We start from the raw sequence: 19,120 nt of genomic DNA, 5'->3' as shown, positions 1-19,120 counted from the left end.
GGCTCTTGGGTAAAGTACGATGCTCTGACATTACCTAACTTTATTACTGTGCTGGTTTGTCTTATGGCAACTTGATACAGCTGAAGTCATCTGAGAGGAAGGACCATCAATTGAGAAAATGCCTCCAGAACCGTGGTTCTCAACCTTCCTAATGCTGCGAACCTTTAATACAGCTCCTCAGGTTGTGGTGACCCCAACCATAAAATTATTTTTGTTGCTACTTCATAACTAATTTTGCTACTGTTTTGAATCATAATGTAAATATCTATGTTTTCCCCTATGAAAGGGTTGTCTAACCTACAAAGGGGGTCAAGACCAACAGTTGAGAACCACTGCCCCAGATTGGCTATAAACAGACAAGCCATTTCTTAGTGACTGATGTGGGGGAGGGCCCAGCCTGCTGTGGGTGGGGTCACCCCTGGGCTGGTGGTCCTGGGTTCTATAAGAAAGCAGGCTAAGCAAGCCTTGGGGAACAAGCCAGTAAGCAGCACCCCTCCATGGCCACTGCATCAGCTCCTGCCTCCAGATTCCTACCCTGCTTGAGTTCCTACCCTCACTGCTTTTGATGATGAACTGTCATATGGAACTGTGAGTGAAATAAAAACCCTTTCCTCCCCAAGTTACTTTTGGTTCATGGTGTTTCATGACAACAACAGTAACCTTAACTAGGACAATTATCATTCTTCTGTGATGTCAAGAGAAGGCACTCTTGGCTTGACTATTTTGAGACAGTCTCAGGTGTCTCGGCTGACCTGTAAATAAGATCTCCACCCTTTGAGAAACAGCCCTCCCATCTGTTTACCTCCTGCTGGCCCCTCCACATTCGGCTCTGGCACCCACTTCTCAAGAAGCCAAGCTAACTTCCCTCCTCATGAAGGGACTTTCTCCACTATCAGGAGCCCTGACTTCCCCTGGGATCTCCTCCAGTGCGGTGTGTCTCCTACCTGACTGTGTCTGCTCTGTGCCCAGTGGAGAGTGTGCTGAGTAACTTTCGAAGACTGGATGCAGAGTGGACATTCTCCGTAAGCTTCCGAAGAATGGAAACACCTCTAACACTCACTGTTCCCTCCTGTGACTCCCATCACATGACACAATCCTGACAGTTTTTAAGAAACATTCTAAGTACACAAGTTCCCTATGATCTGATGGATCGCTGTGCTCCAGTGAAACTATTGTCACTTACCTAGCATTGACAGTTCTTTCTGGCCCCTTTGCTAGAATGTAACTTACTGAATGGAAGGAAATTCTGTGGTTCACAAGGACTTAGGACATATGTTCTTGGGAACTTTACAAATACTAGATTCCGAAAAATAAACCACAAAGAAGACTGTTCAAGAAAAGAAGAGCAGGGCCAGATACCATCACACAGGATCTTCAAGTATTCCAACAGGTCCGTGGAAACAGCGGACACTGCCTCTCAGCCCCAGCAGCCTTCCAAACCAACCTGAGTCTTGTTGAGCACTCTCCTTCTTCCGTGGCTACCCATCCAACATCAGCAAACGATGCCACCACATCCTCTCCTGGGTGGGCAGGACTCCCTTCTGTGGCATGGCTGGTAAGCTGGAAGTTACAGAGAGAAAGTTCCTTATCTGTGAAATTTCACAGAAAATTAAAAACCAAAGAGATACTGTCAGCCGGTGTTAGAACACATGGCTGTCCAGTAGCTCCATGGCAGGCCTCCATGTAAGGGCTGGCCACTTACATCACAGGCCACCCAGCCCTGGCTCACAACCTCTGGATTACAATTTAACATTACCCAAGTTTCACATCATAATTCATTTCCTTCGTTCATCCAAAAGCGTAAGGAAAAGTGTAGATTCTAAGTCTTACAAGTCTGACTTGGAGCCAGGAGTGCAGCTTAGCAACAGGACACTTCCCCGGCACTCAGGCCCCAGCTCTCTAGCGCCCAAAACAAACCAAAGAGGCCACTGGTTCCTGGAGAGACTCAGGGAAGCAAACATGGAGGGCCCAGAGTCAACAAGCCCACCTGTGGTGAATGCTCTGTGCACTAGTGATGGTGATGTTAGCACTGGCTAGCCCACCTGTGTGTGGTGAATACTAGTGCACTAGTGATGGTGGTAGTTAATATTCTTATCAGTGACTGCATTTAAGACCACCCAGAACACTTGGGAGGCAGAAGCAGGTAGGTCTCAGCGAGTTCAAGGCCAACCTGGTCTACAAAGTGAGTTCCAGGCCTGCCATGGATACACAGTATAATCGTGTCTTAAAGAAAGGAAAAAAATGGAAGACACACCTCTTGGTTCCAGTGAGGAGGGAAGACCTACTCTAGATGTGGTTAAGAAGGGAGCCAATGGGTATCAGCAAGCAAGCTTCTCTGTTTTCTGACTGCAAAGGGCCTCACCTGACCTCCCCACCATGCCTTCCCCAACATGATGGACGCCCTCTACCCCGAGTCACTGCTCTGTTTTCCGACTGCAGATGAAGGGTGTCACCTGACGACCCCCCCCCCATGCCTTCCCCAACATGATGGACGCCCTCTACCCCGAGTCACTGTCAGGGACTTGGCCCCAGCGATGAGCAGAGCAGCTGACACAGAGCTGTTCTGTGTGTAGCACTCGTGCTACAGAACGGTGGGGCTGGAAGGGAAGTCCTAAACGCCTTCAGTCTCTGCATTCTCACTGAGCGTTAGACAGCACAGGATTAAGTTTTAGCACTGTTATAAAACCAAGAGCAGAGGAAGAGAATTCTCTGCCTAAACTTAAACACAGGGTGAAAGAAAACTATCTTGAAAGAAATACCAAAGTAGATTCCAAAATGTATCTAGGGGAAAACAATTTAACTGAATTAAACTTAGGCTACAGTTCACCTATTATGTGTCAGAGTCAGAAGGTCAATGGTTAACAATTTAAAGTGTCCAAATAAACTTCCTAGACGTGAAGTGGAGAGGGCTGGGGAGCCAGGTCGGTGCAGAGTGCTTGTCTAGCAGGCAAAAGTCCTAGCTTCAGTCCCCAGTGCATCAAAAGGAAGAAATAATTCAAAGAAACAAACAAGACAACTCGCTTTATAACTGAAGAGAAAGAAGCAACAAGGCCAAAGATTTCCTACCACAGTCATCAGAAGCCCTGTACTGGGAACTGTCAGTATTTGGACCATCTTTCTGTGAACACAGGGCTCCACACACCAGACCCTGAACTCTGTGTCTTTAGCTATGCTTTATTTTGGAGGAAGGCTGAAAATTCTGTAATTTTTATAGAAAAGTAAAAAGAAGTCGTCATCAAAAGTAGATTTTATGTGCTGTATGCTTAACATCTTACAGTCTGTACTTGCCTAGCATGTGGGAGGCCCTAAGCTTGATCCCCCGCACCACAGAAGAGCGTGATGGAGCTGGAAGCCCGAGGATCAAACCTTCAAGGTTACTCTCAATTACATACAAATCTGAGGCCAGCCTGGGATATGTGACCTGTCCTCCCCACCCCCAAAAAAGGGAAAAGGACAGGAAAACAGAGACTTGAGTCAGCAGCGCATACCGGCAACCCAATACTAGGCAGTAAGGGAGATTCAAGTCCAGTCTTGGCTATAGTCAGACCGTATTTCAAACAAGGAGGAAAAAAAAACAGGCCACATTTAAGGACTCAAATCTAATTTTCAAGGTTTTATAAATGATGATCATTATGGATCAAACATTGTTTCTAATTTTATGTCTGAGTTTGATCACTGAAACTCACATTGTGGGAAAAAATGACTCCTGAAACTTATCCTCTGACCTTTCCACACAACATGCATGCATACACAGACAAAGACACACACACACACACACACACACACACACACACCCCTCTCCCAGGGCTTATTTTGCAATCTTACTTAAATATTTACTATGCTATGTACATGAACACATGACACATGACCCGTGATATGAAGATGGCAGTGAGCAGTCAAGATCTGTCTCTACCATCTTGATCTGATACTCTCCCCAACACAAGCTGTTCCCCACTGAAGCCAAATTCAATTAAGAGACAAAAGAAAACTGACCCCAAACTTTTAAAAGGCCATTTCAGTTACTGCTTGAAAAGAACCATTCACTGAGTGACTAAGCATGACACGGGAAAGGCTATTTCCAGGACAACTGAAGCAAAGTCCAGGTCAAGCAGAAGTGGGCACTGGCGAGGGGAACGAGACCAAGTTCTTCAAGCATGATTTAGACATCACTCCCATGGGCATGCACGGATAAATGAGATGTCTGAAAACAAAGGACTTACTGTTCATTTGTAGGAAGGTCCTGTCCTGTTAAAGTTACTGTTAGCAGAAAAGATTGAAGAGTGAAGACATAGAAATGGAGAGTAGGCACTGTAGTTTTAAAGTTTTTGTTTGTTTGTTTGTTTTTGTTTTTCGAGACAGGGTCTCTCTGTGTAGCTTTGCGCCTTTCCTGGGACTCACTCTGTAGTCCAGGCTGGCCTCGAACTCACAGAGATCCGCCTGCCTCTGCCTCCCGAGTGCTGGGATTAAAGGCGTGCGCCACCACCGCCCGGCTAGTTTTAAAGTTTTAAGAAATTCATTTGAATTTCTTAATTTGAAAAACAGTAAACCAAAACTCGGCATATCTACGAATCTTACCATAATACTCTTGACTAATTTAAAATAGTCTGATAATGTAAAACTATTCTGAGAAATGGACTGCAACAACAAAATGCTTAGTTAGTGTCCATGGTGGGCTGGCTTCCAGGACACCTTCCATACATACCAAAGCATAGTAAACGTGGGTCACTTGCTCTAAAATGGCTTATGCATTTACATATAACATGTCCACACCCACCCATATTCTTCAACCATTCATCTCCAGATTACTTTGTAAAACCTAACATGGTTTAACTACTGTAACTCTGTTTATGCTCTGTATACATGGTTTTGTGGTTTTTGCAGACATTTCTGATCCTAACCCTGTGTTTATTAACATATTTTCTTGTTTCGTGTCTCTCTAGGAGAATATCAGCACCTAGCAAAAAGTACAAACTTCAAGTTCGTTAGAGAAAAATTGGCCATTTTCTCTAAGGGGCCATTTTGCTGCCAGACTTATGGATGACCTGTTGTGGAACTGTAACTCATTACTTTTGTAGTTACATAACTTTTCCAATTCCAAAAAACACTCCTCAAATTTCAAGAAAACAGTCTGGAACAGAATTACCAAAAAGAATAGTCAAGATCAACTCACCCAGAGGCTTGTCCCTTGCAGCAGGTGGAATTCAAATTACCCATCCTACCATCAACTCTTACCCTGGTTATATTTGTGGTCACCCATATGTATGTGTTCTTAAGGTTAAAACATTAAAAATGCACACTTCCATTTCAGGGTTTGTCTTATTTCCATTTGTGTTACAGAAACATGGTATCATGATGCAGCTCAGGCTGGCCTGTGACTCCTGATTCTCGTAGCTCAGCCTCTAAAGTGCTGGGATACAGGAGTATATGTACACCCACCTCTTCTGTTTTTACTTCACACAACTTAGCAATCCATAAAAACACAAACCTTCAAGTTCTTCACAGTGATGAACATATATTGCTTGTTTAACACGAGGAACACTCGTGATTTCTACATTTATTTATTTATTTATTTATTTGCTCTGTGTGTGTCACTGTGAGTATGCAGGTCCCGGGGATCAAAATCATCATTCTTGTTGTCTTGCTGACCCCAAAAAACATTTGTAAGTGCAAAAGGTACAGATAAATGGTGGTATATTTGCCTACCACACCTAAGGCCCTCAGGCAAACCCTAGCCACCACCACCACAAAAAAAAAAAAAAAAAAAAAAAAAAAAAAAAAGCAACAAACAAAGGCCTTCTGTGGGACCAGAGTAGCTAAAGAAGGCATATTAAATAACCACCCAAAGGCCAAATATGTTCAAGGTCACCTGGGAATTAACAACTGTCTTATCACAGGTCTCCCAAGCTTCCCCTAGGCATTTCAAGGAGGATAAATGTTGAGGATCTGGAATAATCACTTCAGAGGAACTAAAATTAGAAAGACCTTTGCTGTTAATCCTCTCTATTTCAGTGTTATTAATAAGAGAAAGCCTCAAAAACAATTCAGTACTTCCAAAGCACATTGCCCATTCACATTCTAAGGCACATATTACCATGAAAATCTGAAAAATATAAAACAGTACCTGAAATTGAACTCTTGGACACTGAATCAGAGATAAGTTGGTACCAATTTTCCTTACGATACTTCGAGATGAACCATATGGTTTTCCAGACCAAAGTACCTAAGGAAATAGGAAAAACCAAATGTTTACAAAATTTTTCTAACTGTTAATACAATATATTGGCCTGTTGAGTGCATGCTAACACATTAATCACAGTATCAGAATGTTCTAAATGTTCTAGGAAATAAGCTAGTATTTCTCAATTCAAAACTGAAAGGATAGATAGCTAGACAGACACTTGGTATTAAAGTGATAAAACTTCACGTAAGATATTATATAGAAATACAGAGTAGTATCTAGCAATTGGTTTTGTGTGTCTGTGCATGTGTGCGTGCTCAGATGTGTGTAAACCGGCTGACACGGGGAGGTCTGGGAACAGCTCTGCTGAGTCTCTTCTCTCGAGACTTTCCAGGAGTTCTAGGGATCAGACTCAGGTTGTCACTCCTGGCAGCAAGTGGAACTATCTCACCAGCCCCAATAATATCCTCTAGCAAACTTAAAATCATACTGTATTGGGAGTACAAACTATTTTCTTATGATTCTGTAGGGGAAATGCTACTCTAACTATTCTACCATATTTTCAACTTTAGAATTTTAAAAACATAAAACTTTGGAAACGTGAGCCTCTTCTGCTATGGTGATTTTTCAAATTAAATCCAAAATCAGTATGAAGCTTGAGAAGTGATTTTGCGTCATGAATAGCATTGCTACACAAAAGTGACAGACCAGACCTTAGAGGAGATAAATCCAGTTGCACTGGCACCTTCTTGAAGGACCTTGTCTTTAATTCTTATAAAAATGCTGTGAGTTAGGAGTTGCCAATAGTGAGGGCTATCCCTCTGGGAAGAGAATATACAGGGTCCTAGACTATACTTAAAAACTCCATAAGCAAAACCCATGCACATAAATGTTAAGCCACTGCAAATGACACCTGTAACATTACCTTTCCTTACCCAGAAAATCTAGCCATGTTGAGTGCTACAACTAGAAGCCTAAACAGAGAGGTACAGGATGCAGCACAGTACTAAGAGTAATTTTCAAAGAAAAAGACCATACTTTACTCAAACGTTCACATTCAATTATCTCTTAATACTAAATAAACACTAACCAGATAAAAGAATGGACACAGCTCCCTTTTTAAGGTCAGCCAAAATTCTAATTTAAAGAATGAAATTACGCCAATATATTAGTGTAATTATGGAAAATTTATGACCAGCAGTTGGTATCCATTTATGTGGTGCCTATAACACTAAACCAAACTAGACCTCACACCATTCTCTAAACACATGCAGCATATGAAACAGTTGCAGAAATAGCTTTAAATTCTCAAATTTAGCAATCAAATCCAATTTAGTATACTAATATGTATAAGTCAAAGTGAGGTTTGTGGGGTACATAGGGTACCCCCCTCAATGTTTTAAATTGTGTTCTATTATATATGCTCCTGGTTTCACTTTTACCTAGGAGAACTCCAGAAAATTGGTTCTAACAGCCATCAAAACCCAGAATTCTTTCTTTACCAATGTAAATAAGAAGTGAAAGCACAATTTGGAAATTTGGGTCGGCAGATAATTAAAATACAAACTAAGTTACTCAAAGATTTAAGAGGCAAAGCTACCCAAGCTTACAGCAAAGTATCAATGGCTCCATGGATTAGAGAGGGCCACTAGCAGTCTTCATTACATGAGGACTAGGAAGCGCTTCTGACAGAGGAGACAGTTCTCACAGTTCTTCAGAGGTAAAGAATCACCAGCCAAGAAACAATAGAGTCATTATGAAATAGTCACTAAGCTAACTTTTTACCTTGTACATTTTAATAGGTCTTGATCTCTTAAAACAAAACCCATAGGGCAATAGTGACCACACCACTCACTCATTTCTTTTCCAATCTTCCATTTAGTCACAAGCCAAAACTCTATGATGTAGGAAAAATGGAATGCTATTTGTGCATCATAATGTAACGATTACCTAGTCGGAAGTGAACCTCCACCTCTCTAGGAAACAAGTTCCTGCCCAGGGAAGACAAAAGTTCACAAAGAAAAACTCCCAGGTCAGGAGCCGGAGCGTCTGCCAGCTTCCAGCGACCCTCACTAGCATCTTCCCATCTGTTTAATACCAGGGGCAAAGAATGCCAGGTGCTTTCAGGAAGAGAGGTGGCCAGTGAGCCAGCTTTTCATTACAAGGAATAAGTAAACTGTTTAGGGTTTGCCTACAAAGTTAGAACAGATTGCTTTGTGTTGTTATTTTTTTAAGCACACACAAGAGATTAACATAATATGTTGCTCTTCTGATCCTTGTGAATTACCCAGTACTTCATATGAAAACAGAATGAAGCAAAGGTCAATGTAACAATGACTGGAATATTTAGAAAGAAGAGTCACAGCCTCCATTAGATGGTAAGAAATGAGAGGAAAGAACAGCTAATTTCCAGAAGTCTGACGCCAGGTCCTTATACTTGGTTTTTGGTTTTTTGGTTTTTCTTTTTCTTTCAATACAGCCCTCGCAGTGGGGAAGAAATTGTAAGTGGCTGGGAAGAAACAGTGAGCAGATGGCACTGAAAAGTCACCATCTGTGCACTGGGAGGCTGCATGACCCAAGTGCATCTCCTGCCCTAACTTGGGGCTGAACTGTGCTTGTCAGAATCCTGGTTTGGGAAGGGCAGACTCTCTAGAGACAAACTGTCATCATTTTTTTTTCAGATGTAAGAGAAAGCAGGGAGAAAACTATCATTCCTAGAACATTTGATCTAATTAATAAGACAATCCACTTCTAAGAAGAAACTATATATTGCTTTATCTATGACAACTGCTAAAAGATAATCGACTAGGCCTGTGTATTTGTGCATGCCTGTGTCCTGCAGTGACAGTCCATAACGTTTAGCAACAGTGTTTCACAGTGGTGAGAGCAAGGAGACAAACGGAAAGCACTTTGTTCTTTTGTGAAATGCTGCTGTGGAAGTGTTGATGTTCCAAGCCAGAATCTGAAGCCGTCATCTGTCCCTGCTCAACACAGGAATCCATTAGGAACTAATATACATTATTAATTGAAAGAAAATATTTAGTCAAACAATAAGCTTCTTTCTAGTATTTTCTTCAAACTATATGATATAGTTTGAGTCTCTTATCCCTGAAATTATTTGTAAATTAACATGTACATGTAACAATTTGGAGGGGAATCCACACCATTAATCACAATGTTTAAAGAGATCCAATAAATATATATTCCTAATTCCAAAGGAGCCAAGGAAAATAAAAAAGGGTGCTGGCATGCGACTGCCCAGATACAAATGCATGTACACATACACCACACACATATGAATGACAGCAGAATCCCTAACTAGAGAGTAGCCTTACCCTTTACTCATTTATACTCTTCCTCCACAGAACAAAATGAAACAAAGATAATTAATGTGTATTAATAGATTGCTAATACAAATTACATATTGCCTTTAACTTTTCAAACAGAAATTGCTGGGACCAGTTCCGGTCATACTGGAATGCAGGGCCTGGTGTAATCCCATCACTCTGGAGACTGAGACAGAGGGATCTTGAGTTCATGTCCAGCATGGCCTACACAGTTAAGACCATCTCAAAAAAGTCTAAATAGAAACACAAATTTTGAAATTCCTACTTAAGGATAAACATATAGGACTGAGAAAAAATTCCAACATTATGAATATGTTTTAAGCACAAACAAATGTTGGAGTATGACTAGTGAGAGGGCTCATCAGGTAAAGAAGCCAGTAGCTAAGCCTGACCTGAGTTCAATACCCAGAAGCCACACTGTGGAAGGAAGGAGAAAACTCACTCCTCTAAATTCTAAACGCTTCTTTACATTTGTTTGTGTGTGTGTGTTCATGTATTCAAGCATGGTGGAGACCGGCAGGAGTCACTGCAAGGAGCCTTGCAAGGCTTTCACCCACTCGGTGGGTTCCAAGGAAGATAGAACTCCTGCTGAGCCATCTTGCTGGCTGGAGTTTGCCTTTTCTTTCCTTGCCTTTCTCCAACTGGGGTTGCCCTCTAATTTAAATACACATGCTGTGGTACATGTACACACACACACACACACACACACACACACACACACACACACACACACACGTTCAAAAAGAATGTTGAGGGCTGGAGAGATGGCTCAGTAGTTAACAGGATTAACTCTTCTTCCAAGAGACCTGAGTTTAATTCCCAGCACTCACATGGAGGCTCACAAACAGTGGTCTCTTAACTCCAGTTCCGAGGGATCTGATACCCTCTTCTGATATCTACAGTAAAACACAGAGCTAAATCAGGCCTGGTGACATGACCTGTAATCCCAATTACCCAAGAGGTTAAGGGGGCATAACTGCAAGTTCAAGGCCAGCCTGAGTGGCTTTGTGAGACAATCTAACATTGCTTTTCAGGGATGAGGAGTTGCTGGTGCAAAGACTCAACAGTTAAAGGGGCTTGCCCAAGACTGGCAACTGGAGTTTGATCCCTGGAACCCACAACTATGACCTCCAACATGTGCCATAGTATTCACCCACATCCACACATCATACAAGGATCTGGGCGATGGAGTTCAGGGGTAGAGCACATGCCTAGCATGTACCAGGCCCTAGGTCCAATGTCCAATACAGCAAATAAACACACACAAACAAACACACACACACACACACACACACACACACACACACACACACACACACACACACACACACACACACACACACGCTCATCTCCAGAGAGACACAGACTCCAGTCAGCAAAATGGCTCAGCAGGTAAAGACACTTGGTGTCAAGCCTGATGGCCCGAGTTCCATTCTTGAAACTCACATAATGGAAGAACCAACTCCTGAAGTCTCTCCAATGCTTGTACACATGCACAATGAATGAAAAAAAAAAGTTTTAAATGTTTAAAAAGTAAGGATGTAGATAAAACAGGTGAAGGATGAGGACGGTTTGGGCTTCCAGCACACTTTCAAGCATTAAATCAAATTCATTTTCATGCCAAGTCCTTGAGAAAATACACAATGCATGCTAACCACCTGATCCCTGTTTCATTCTGTCCTTTCTTTATTCCCTTGACGTCCCATCCAGACAGACTGCCATCTAATCCATCGTTAACTATACGGGCAAGTATTTTTATTCGGAGACGAAAATCTCTGAGGCCAGCCTGGCCTACACATCAACTTCCAGGAGAGTTAAAAAAAAAATCTATGGCACAGAATTATAAATTAGGCTAAATTTTCTCTCTCGCTATTGTTACATTTTAGGAAAACATGCTTTATCATTTACTTATAATATTTAATATTAATTAAAAAACAAAGTTACAAATTGCAAGCCAAACAATCAGTGATTCTCTATAGATTTAATCCTTTTCTTCATTAGTGAATGCATTGTTTTTAAGGTCATGTAACTACAATAATAAGTTTTGAGCATAACTTAGGAAGTTACTGCCTCACTGTGCCAGGAACAGACCCACTTCTATGATTTAAATAGCCATCAAATCACAGAATACAAACAATAATTGTAAATGTTGTTAATGTTCATATCATTTTCCTCGGGAAAGCCTCAGAACATCGAAATGTCTGGATTTTTAGGCTGGATGGTGAGCACTCACCGACTGCATGCTGACCCCAACTTGCTGAATCACCATCCTCATCAGGCACTTAATCCAGCCCAGCATTTAGGTGTCCACGTCTTCCCAACCTGCAGTTCAAGTGCTTCAGGCATCCAGAGCAGCACATGGTCCATAGAGCACGCTGAAATTTTTAATGCAAATGCTGAGTACTAACATGAGGTCATTCTTATTTAGAACTTCTATTATTTTTATGTCTTATAAAGTCAGCTTAAAATACAACACATCGAAACTTGGTGTGCAAATTAAGAGAAAAAAATTACACATTCTCAGCTTGCTTACATGTTAGGCACACACCTTTAATCCCAACACTCAGGAGGCAGAGGCAGGCAAACTCTGTGAGTCTGAGACCAGTCTGGTCTACACGGTTTCAGAGTAGTCAGAGCTACCTAGAGATTCTGTCTCAAAACAAAACAACAATAAACAAACAAGTAATAATAATAATAAAATAGGCTGAGATGGCAGAGCATATGTAATGGTAAAATCATGCTGCATGTCCAACTCTAACCAGAACATGTGTGTCTTCATTACTTTATACGTTGTCCATGACTAAACCTTTGGTCAGACACATTGTAGATCACCTTGATCTATACAGGTTATGAGACTAAATCTTCTCTGAGTCAACAGGAACTTAAAAAGCAAAGACTCAAAACTGTCAAAACAGACATGGCTGGAAATTTTTTTTAATAAAGCAGCTGGATGTGGCGAACCTCACATGTAATCTCAGGACTTTGGAGATAGAAGCAGGAAGATCGGGTATTCAAAGCCACCCTAAATTACAAGTAATCATGTAATTAAAACACAAAACAAGCTGGGCAGTAGTGGTACATGCCTTTAATCCTAGCACTTGGGAGGCAGAAGCAGAGGCATCTCTAAGTTCGAGGCCAGCATGGTCTACACAGTGAGTTCCAGGGCAGCCAAAGCTACTCCTTAGAGAAACCCTGTCTCGAAAAACAAAAACAAACAAACACACAAAAGCATCAAAAAACAAAAAAACAAAGCACACACTAAACATTTCATGGGTGTGGTAGCACTCAGGAGGCTGGGGCTGAAGGATGGACATCAGTATACATGGCCTATACAGTAATACCCTGTCCACAAATAAAATAACAGCACCCTATCACTTTTTTTGAGGGAATAACTTAATATAGATGTGTACAGATCCAAATGTGGTGGTATACTCCCGTAATTCCAGCACTCCTGAGGCACAAGAAGAAAGGAGAGCTTCCAGCCAGCGTAGGCCAGACAGCAAGACCCTGTCTCAACACAAATAAACACAAATTTTAATTTCTTGTTTTTGTTTTTTTTGGTGTTTTTTTGTTGTTGTTGTTGTTGTTTTGTTTTGTTTTGTTTTTGAAGACAGGGTTTCTCTGGGTAGCCCTAGCTGTCCAGAACTCACTCTGTAGACCAGGCTGGTCTTGAACTCGGGGACCCACCTGCTTCTGACTAAAGGTGTGCACACCATGCCCAGCTAACTTATTATCCTTTTAAGCACACCGATCCTTTAAAGTCCTTCAGATTTGTCTCGGCTGGAATCCTACAGTATGCAGCTTCTCAGTCCCTCTTCTTTTACCCAGTATGATACACTTAAGGTTTCTCCACATCTTTTCAGGTTAGAGAGAGAATTTCTTTTGTAGTATTTCCTTGTCTGAAAGTGCCATGGTTTATTATTCAGTCATCTACTAAAGACATCAATTGCTTCCAAGCGTTAATAATTATTAATAGAAAACTACATCTATGTACATCTTTTTGTGTTGAGTGGAGAAATGCATGAACACCTACCCGCTTGTGGGTATCACAGGACATTCTCGGGTGCCATTCCCCGGATGCTGTCTTTTTTTTTTTAACCCCATTTTCTTTCAATACAAGGTTACTCCTTGGCCTGGAACTTGCCTGAGTAGAGTATACTGGCTGGCTAGCGAGCCCCAGGGATTTGCCTATCTCCTCTTCCCAGTGCTGGGATTACAAGCATTCATTACCCTACTCAGTTTTTTTTCAGTTGGGTTCTGGGAATTAGATGCAGGTCCCTGTCTTTACTGAGCTACCTCCCCAACCCTGGGTTATGTTTTGTTTTGTTTTGTTTTTTGCTTGCATTATTCTTTTTTTCAGATGGGTCTAATGTAATTCAAACCAGGTTTGACTCACTGCGTAAACTAGAATGACCGACCTTGTATTTCTGATCCTCCTGCCTCTACTTTCTGAGTTCTCTATATGTGCTGCCATACATAGCCAGATGTCTTTATTTTTAATACTGTATTGGTCAGGGTTCTCAAGAAAATCAGAACCCATAGGATGTACAGATTATAGAGTCTTACGACACACTGACTCACTAACTATAGAGACTGAAAATGTCATGCCAAATTGAAAATGGGAGGGATAAGTGACCTAATGACCTCCACTGTGCTCAATGGAACATTCCCCAACTCCACATAGTCAACACAATCACCCAACATTGAGTTTTCCTAGCCCATGTTCATTCTTTAATGGGATTTTGGCTAGCCACTGGAATACTGCTCCTTCTACAGACTTCTCCAAAAGGTTTCTCTTCACTATTCCCTTAAACTTGTCAATGTTGCTTCCCAGCAATTTCCACCCTTTGCTAAACCTCAAACATAGGATGCAGCAAAGGAATGAGCTCTCAGCTTTTAAGATTTTTTATTTTTATGCTCTGTATCCAAGTATGCCTGTATGCCACACGTATGTGAGTGCCTGAAAAAGGCCAGAGACGGCATCAAATTTCCTGGAGCAGGATCTAGGTGGTTTTCAGAAGGAGGTCAGGAAACCGAACTCAGTCCTCTGGAAAAGCAGCAAGTGCTCTTACCGCCGAGCCAGCTCTCCAGCTCTGACTCTGAACTCCTGATTCTCTTTCCATATCTCCCAAGTGTTGCTTCGTCACCGCCAACCACCCCACATTATGTCTGTGACACTCAATTCATTCCTGTCGTTCAGCTGTGACTTTCACTGAGTCTTTAAGGCCTTCCCTGAAAGTAATTCTGCACACTTGACTAGTCTAGTGACTGGTCCCGTCAGTGTCCCACAGAGGATGCCCATTGTCAGAAAGACATAAGAAGGTAAGACTAAAACACATGGCACTTGTCATCCCTGCACCCGGAGGAGGTGGCAGAAACCAGCTCATGGTCCCCTGTGGCAGCATAGTAGTCTGAGGCCGGCCTGGACTCCTTGAGACCCCGCCTTAAAAGAAAGGCAAACAAGGAGGAGGAAGGAGGTTGTGGCTGGTAAGAAGTCCCAGCAGAGCTCGGGGCTCCTGGCGCTGTTCTATTTCTTGGCACAGATACTCATATATAGACTTCTTAATAACTCACCAAGATGTCTGCAAACTTTTCAGGAGTGTAGTTATTCTTCAACTCAACATTTTACAAATACAACCTCTGTTTGGGTTTTGGTTTGAGGCAGGGTCTGTTGGGGAGGTTGGTCTGCCCTCAGGAGTCAGTACAGGCCTCACCCAGACACCAAGTTCTCAGCACAAAGGAGATTTATTACCCTGGATGGGCAGGGGCAGGAGGTGCCTCTGAATCAGGCAAAGCAGACAGCAAGCAGCAGCAGTAGCAAGTGGGTGTTTTTTTGCAGAGGAGTGGGTTTTTAAGGAGAAAAAGGGAGAGTCTGAGCAAGGGTAGTTGGTTAACCCTGAATGGACAAGTTAGCCAAATAATGAATTTTGATTGTTGGACCTTGGTGTTTTGGATCAGGAATGAGTCAGTGGCCAAATAAGGGAATGGACCTTGGGCACTAGCTTTAGGAATGTAACCTAATGGTTTTCAGCAAGGGAGGGGGAAGGGCAAAGCCTGCAGGGGCCGTGTTTGCCATGCTTGAGCCCGCGAGAACCCACCCTTCAGTCTCTCTACATAGCCCTGCTGGCCAGAACTCACTATGTAGACCAGGCTGGCCTCCCAACTCATAGGGATCCACCTGTCTCAGCCTCCCAAGTGCTGGAATTAAAAGTGTGCACCACCATAGCCAGCTAAAATACAGCCTCTGAACAAGTTACACAGCAATGGAAATTTTTTTGCTGTATTAAAACATACTCTGTAGTGGTTTTAAAGGTTATCAATAGAAAAATCATAGAATATTATAAAATTCTATGAATATATAGTTTATATACTGACTTGAAGGTCCAGTCACATCATTAGGAACAATGCTCTCTAAACAGTATGATTTCATTTTTATAAAAATCCTCCACTTTTTATTTTTCTTATGTACAGAAAGACATTTATCAAACTATAAAAGCTGACCAGAGTAGACAGAAGCAGTCTTCATCCTTATATAGTCATTACTTTGCAGGCAATGTTTGAAAATGTTTAGTGTCTCACTTAAAACCAAAATTTAGGTGGAGACAGATAGAGCTCTGTGTGAGGCCAGCCTGGTCTATACAGTGAGTTCCAGGCCAGCCAAGACTACATAACAAGACACTGGCTCTAAATAAATAAATAAATGCGTGCATACACACATACGTACATACATACAACAAAAGCACACCAAAACTTAGGATCTGGGTATGGCGGCGAACTCCTATAATGCCTGTGCCTGGGAGATAGAACTCAGGGCTATCTTCAGCTGTACAGTCAATCTGAAGTCAACCTAGGATATGTAAGAGCAGCGCGTGCGCGCGCGCACACACACACACACACACACACACACACACACACACACACACACACACCAAATCTAGGGCTGAGGATTGTAGCATGCACAAACTCCAGGTTCAGACCTTAGCATCATCAAAAAGAAATCCTATTTGGCCGTAAGTCTTTTTTCCTTTTCGAAGTACTGAATGGCTTCACCACACAAGGGGAGCTGTACCATGGAGCTGCATCCCTGCCTGGCCTATGCAGCACTGTTCTCCTAGCCAGTCTTCACCCTCACTCTGTACCCACCACATCCAAGGATCACGTGACTCACAGATTTGCCATTACTTTCAGCTATTTTTTTTCTCTGAAACTTTAGAATTTCATAACTCTTCCTTCTAGCAATGAGGCTGTACAAAAATGTACTGAGCTTTTTTACACATTCTGACCTCTCTAACTACCCCCTCCTACACTTGGCAGACCAGCTCTTTCAACGTTATCCATACAGTTTGACTATGCCCTCCAGGCTTTTTTTTCCCTCCAATTTTTTTGTTTTTGTTTCGATTGGTTCGGGCTACAAGGTAGCCCAGGTTGGCCTTACTCTCACTATGTGGGCAAAGATGGCTTGATCCTTCTCCCTCTACTTCCTAAGCAATAGAATTACAAGTGTGAGCCACTCAGTGACCCCGAGTACTTGCTGCTCTAGCGGAGGATCTGAGTTCATGAGTCCAGTTCCCAGCATCCACATGGCAGCTCTAACAACTATCTATAACTCCAGTTCCAGAAACCTGCCACCCTCTTCTGGCCTCTGATAGTCCTGCATTGCACGTGATTTAATACAGGCATTCACACATAAAATAAAACAAATACAGGAAACCCAAAACAAGTGTGAGCCACCTCCAGGCCTGGCTCTGCACAATGACCTTGTGAAAGAAAACTAATCCCCCAAGTAGTAATAAAATCCTAGTACTCTTAGAGGCTGGACAGGACTGCCTTGAGTTCACTGTCAAAATCAGCTATATTGAGTTAAAAGCTAGTGGAGGCTGCATGGCAAGACCCAGCCTCAAACAAAACAAAAAACAAAAACTTGATACCCAAGGAGATGTCCAGATGGGATATCAGACCATGGTGATCAGCCCATGATGATGGGTAGACAGGGAGGGCGTGTTAATGTGGTTGGTTTCTGGCTGGAAGAACCAGTTCCACACCTTGTGTATATGTCACCTCCCCAACTTCCCCCACCCCATGCTGGTCACCTTTCCTCATTGGGCGGTGTGCCTTTCCAGAAACAGGTGCCGAGGTACTGCACTTCCTAGTCTCCCAAAGAGCCAAATGGTGCTTTTTTTTTTTTTTTTAAACAACTATCTTTCCTGGATATTCTAGTAAGAGAGCAGAAAACGGACTATTACTTAAATCGATCTTCCTCCTCCATTCCTCAGCAGATAAAGCAACAGACTGATGCATCATCTGAGTACAAATCTCACAGCGCCCTGCCACATTTACTTGCATTTGTGCATTTACTCTACCCTCAGTCTCTCCCGTCCCTCTGTCCAAGCAAATGCTCCGGTCTCCTCTACTGGCACTGCATGGGTCTTATGACACCAAAAACGCCCTGCACGGCATCAGTTCTCTCTCTAATCTTACTACTTCTTCTCTCACTATTTCCTAGTTTCTCCCCTCTGCATTCAAAAGAAAATCCAAACTCATCTTCTAAATCTGTTGTCCATATGTCCTTTACTTGAGAAAATCACATCTGTATCGCCAATTATTCCTTTTTGCTTTCATTTTCTGTATCAATCAAGTTGTCTTCACGAGATACCATCTCAGTCTTTACTATTATTAGAAAGCTCACAACTGTAAACAACTGGATAGTTACTCCTTCCTTTCCACGCACTGCCATCCTAATTTATTATGAGCTGGCCAGTTCTCTGTTGTCCTCTCCATCATTCATAGTGTATGCTTTGATAGAGTCAGAAAGGTAGCTCCAGAAATCCAATATCCTCTCCTCAATGCTCAGCCTGTAGTCAGTGTTCTACCTCCCCACTGTTAAGTGGCTGTCAAGCCAGATGTGGTGATGTTCCTCTAACCCCAGTATGTAGAAGGCTGAGGCAGGGGGATCAGAGTTCAAAGAAATGGCAACAAGATGACCTAGAGATAGATGTAGCAGGAATCTTAGAAGGTCTTATTAATAAAAACAAACCTGAAGCCAGGTATTGGGGTGAATGCTGGAAGATCAGAGAAGCAGAACCAGCCACAGTCACCTCCCCTCGCCAATTCCTCAGCTGATCCTGTTTCCTCGGGCTGGAAGCCTCTGAGTCCTCATCCCAATGGATCTTAGCTGAAGTGCTGCTCAAAAACCTAAAGCTTAACCAGCCTAGTTCCTGGTCTTCACGCCTTATATACCTTTCTGCTTTCTGCCATCACTCCCTGGATTAAAGGCTCACTTTCTGGGATTAAAGGCGTGTGTCACCATGCCTGGCTGTTTCCAGTGTGGCCTTGAACTCAGAGATCCAGAGGGATTTCTGCCTCTGGAATGTTAGGATTAAAGGTGTGAGTGCCACCATTTTCTAGCCTCTGTATCTAGTGGCTGTTCTGTTCTCTGACCCCAGATAAGTTTATTAGGGTGCACAGTATTTTGGGGAACACAATACCACCACATAGAGGTAAAGTTGCCCGCCTGCTGTCATGCCTAACGACCATGCTGGATTTCCAGGACCCATACAGTGAGAGGAAAACACTGACTCCTGCAACTTGTCCTCTG

The 19,120-nt window shown here is 42.5% G+C and overlaps 1 protein-coding gene across 2 annotated transcripts in view; it reads right to left on the bottom strand.

Moving 5' to 3' along the window:
* The window catches only part of Mtfr1 (mitochondrial fission regulator 1), a 32,925-nt gene that overhangs the window by 7,119 nt on the left and 6,686 nt on the right, over nt 1-19,120 (bottom strand). The window contains exons 2-4 of one of the 2 annotated variants that reach the window (XM_028864520.2): nt 11,759-11,900; nt 6,122-6,220; nt 1,445-1,560 (exon numbers count right to left, since the gene is read on the bottom strand). In XM_028864520.2, coding sequence (XP_028720353.1) covers nt 1,445-1,560; nt 6,122-6,220; nt 11,759-11,824 — 281 coding nt within the window. In that variant the 5' untranslated portion in view covers nt 11,825-11,900. Of the gene's footprint in view, nt 1-1,444; nt 1,561-6,121; nt 6,221-7,963; nt 8,165-11,758; nt 11,901-19,120 lie in introns of those variants that run through there. The other variant, XM_037206396.1, reaches the window with a different exon arrangement.

Source organism: Peromyscus leucopus, chromosome 5 (assembly GCF_004664715.2).
Source record: "Peromyscus leucopus breed LL Stock chromosome 5, UCI_PerLeu_2.1, whole genome shotgun sequence".
NCBI lineage: Eukaryota > Metazoa > Chordata > Mammalia > Rodentia > Cricetidae > Peromyscus > Peromyscus leucopus.
This window is presented reverse-complemented; position numbering and strand designations above follow the sequence as displayed.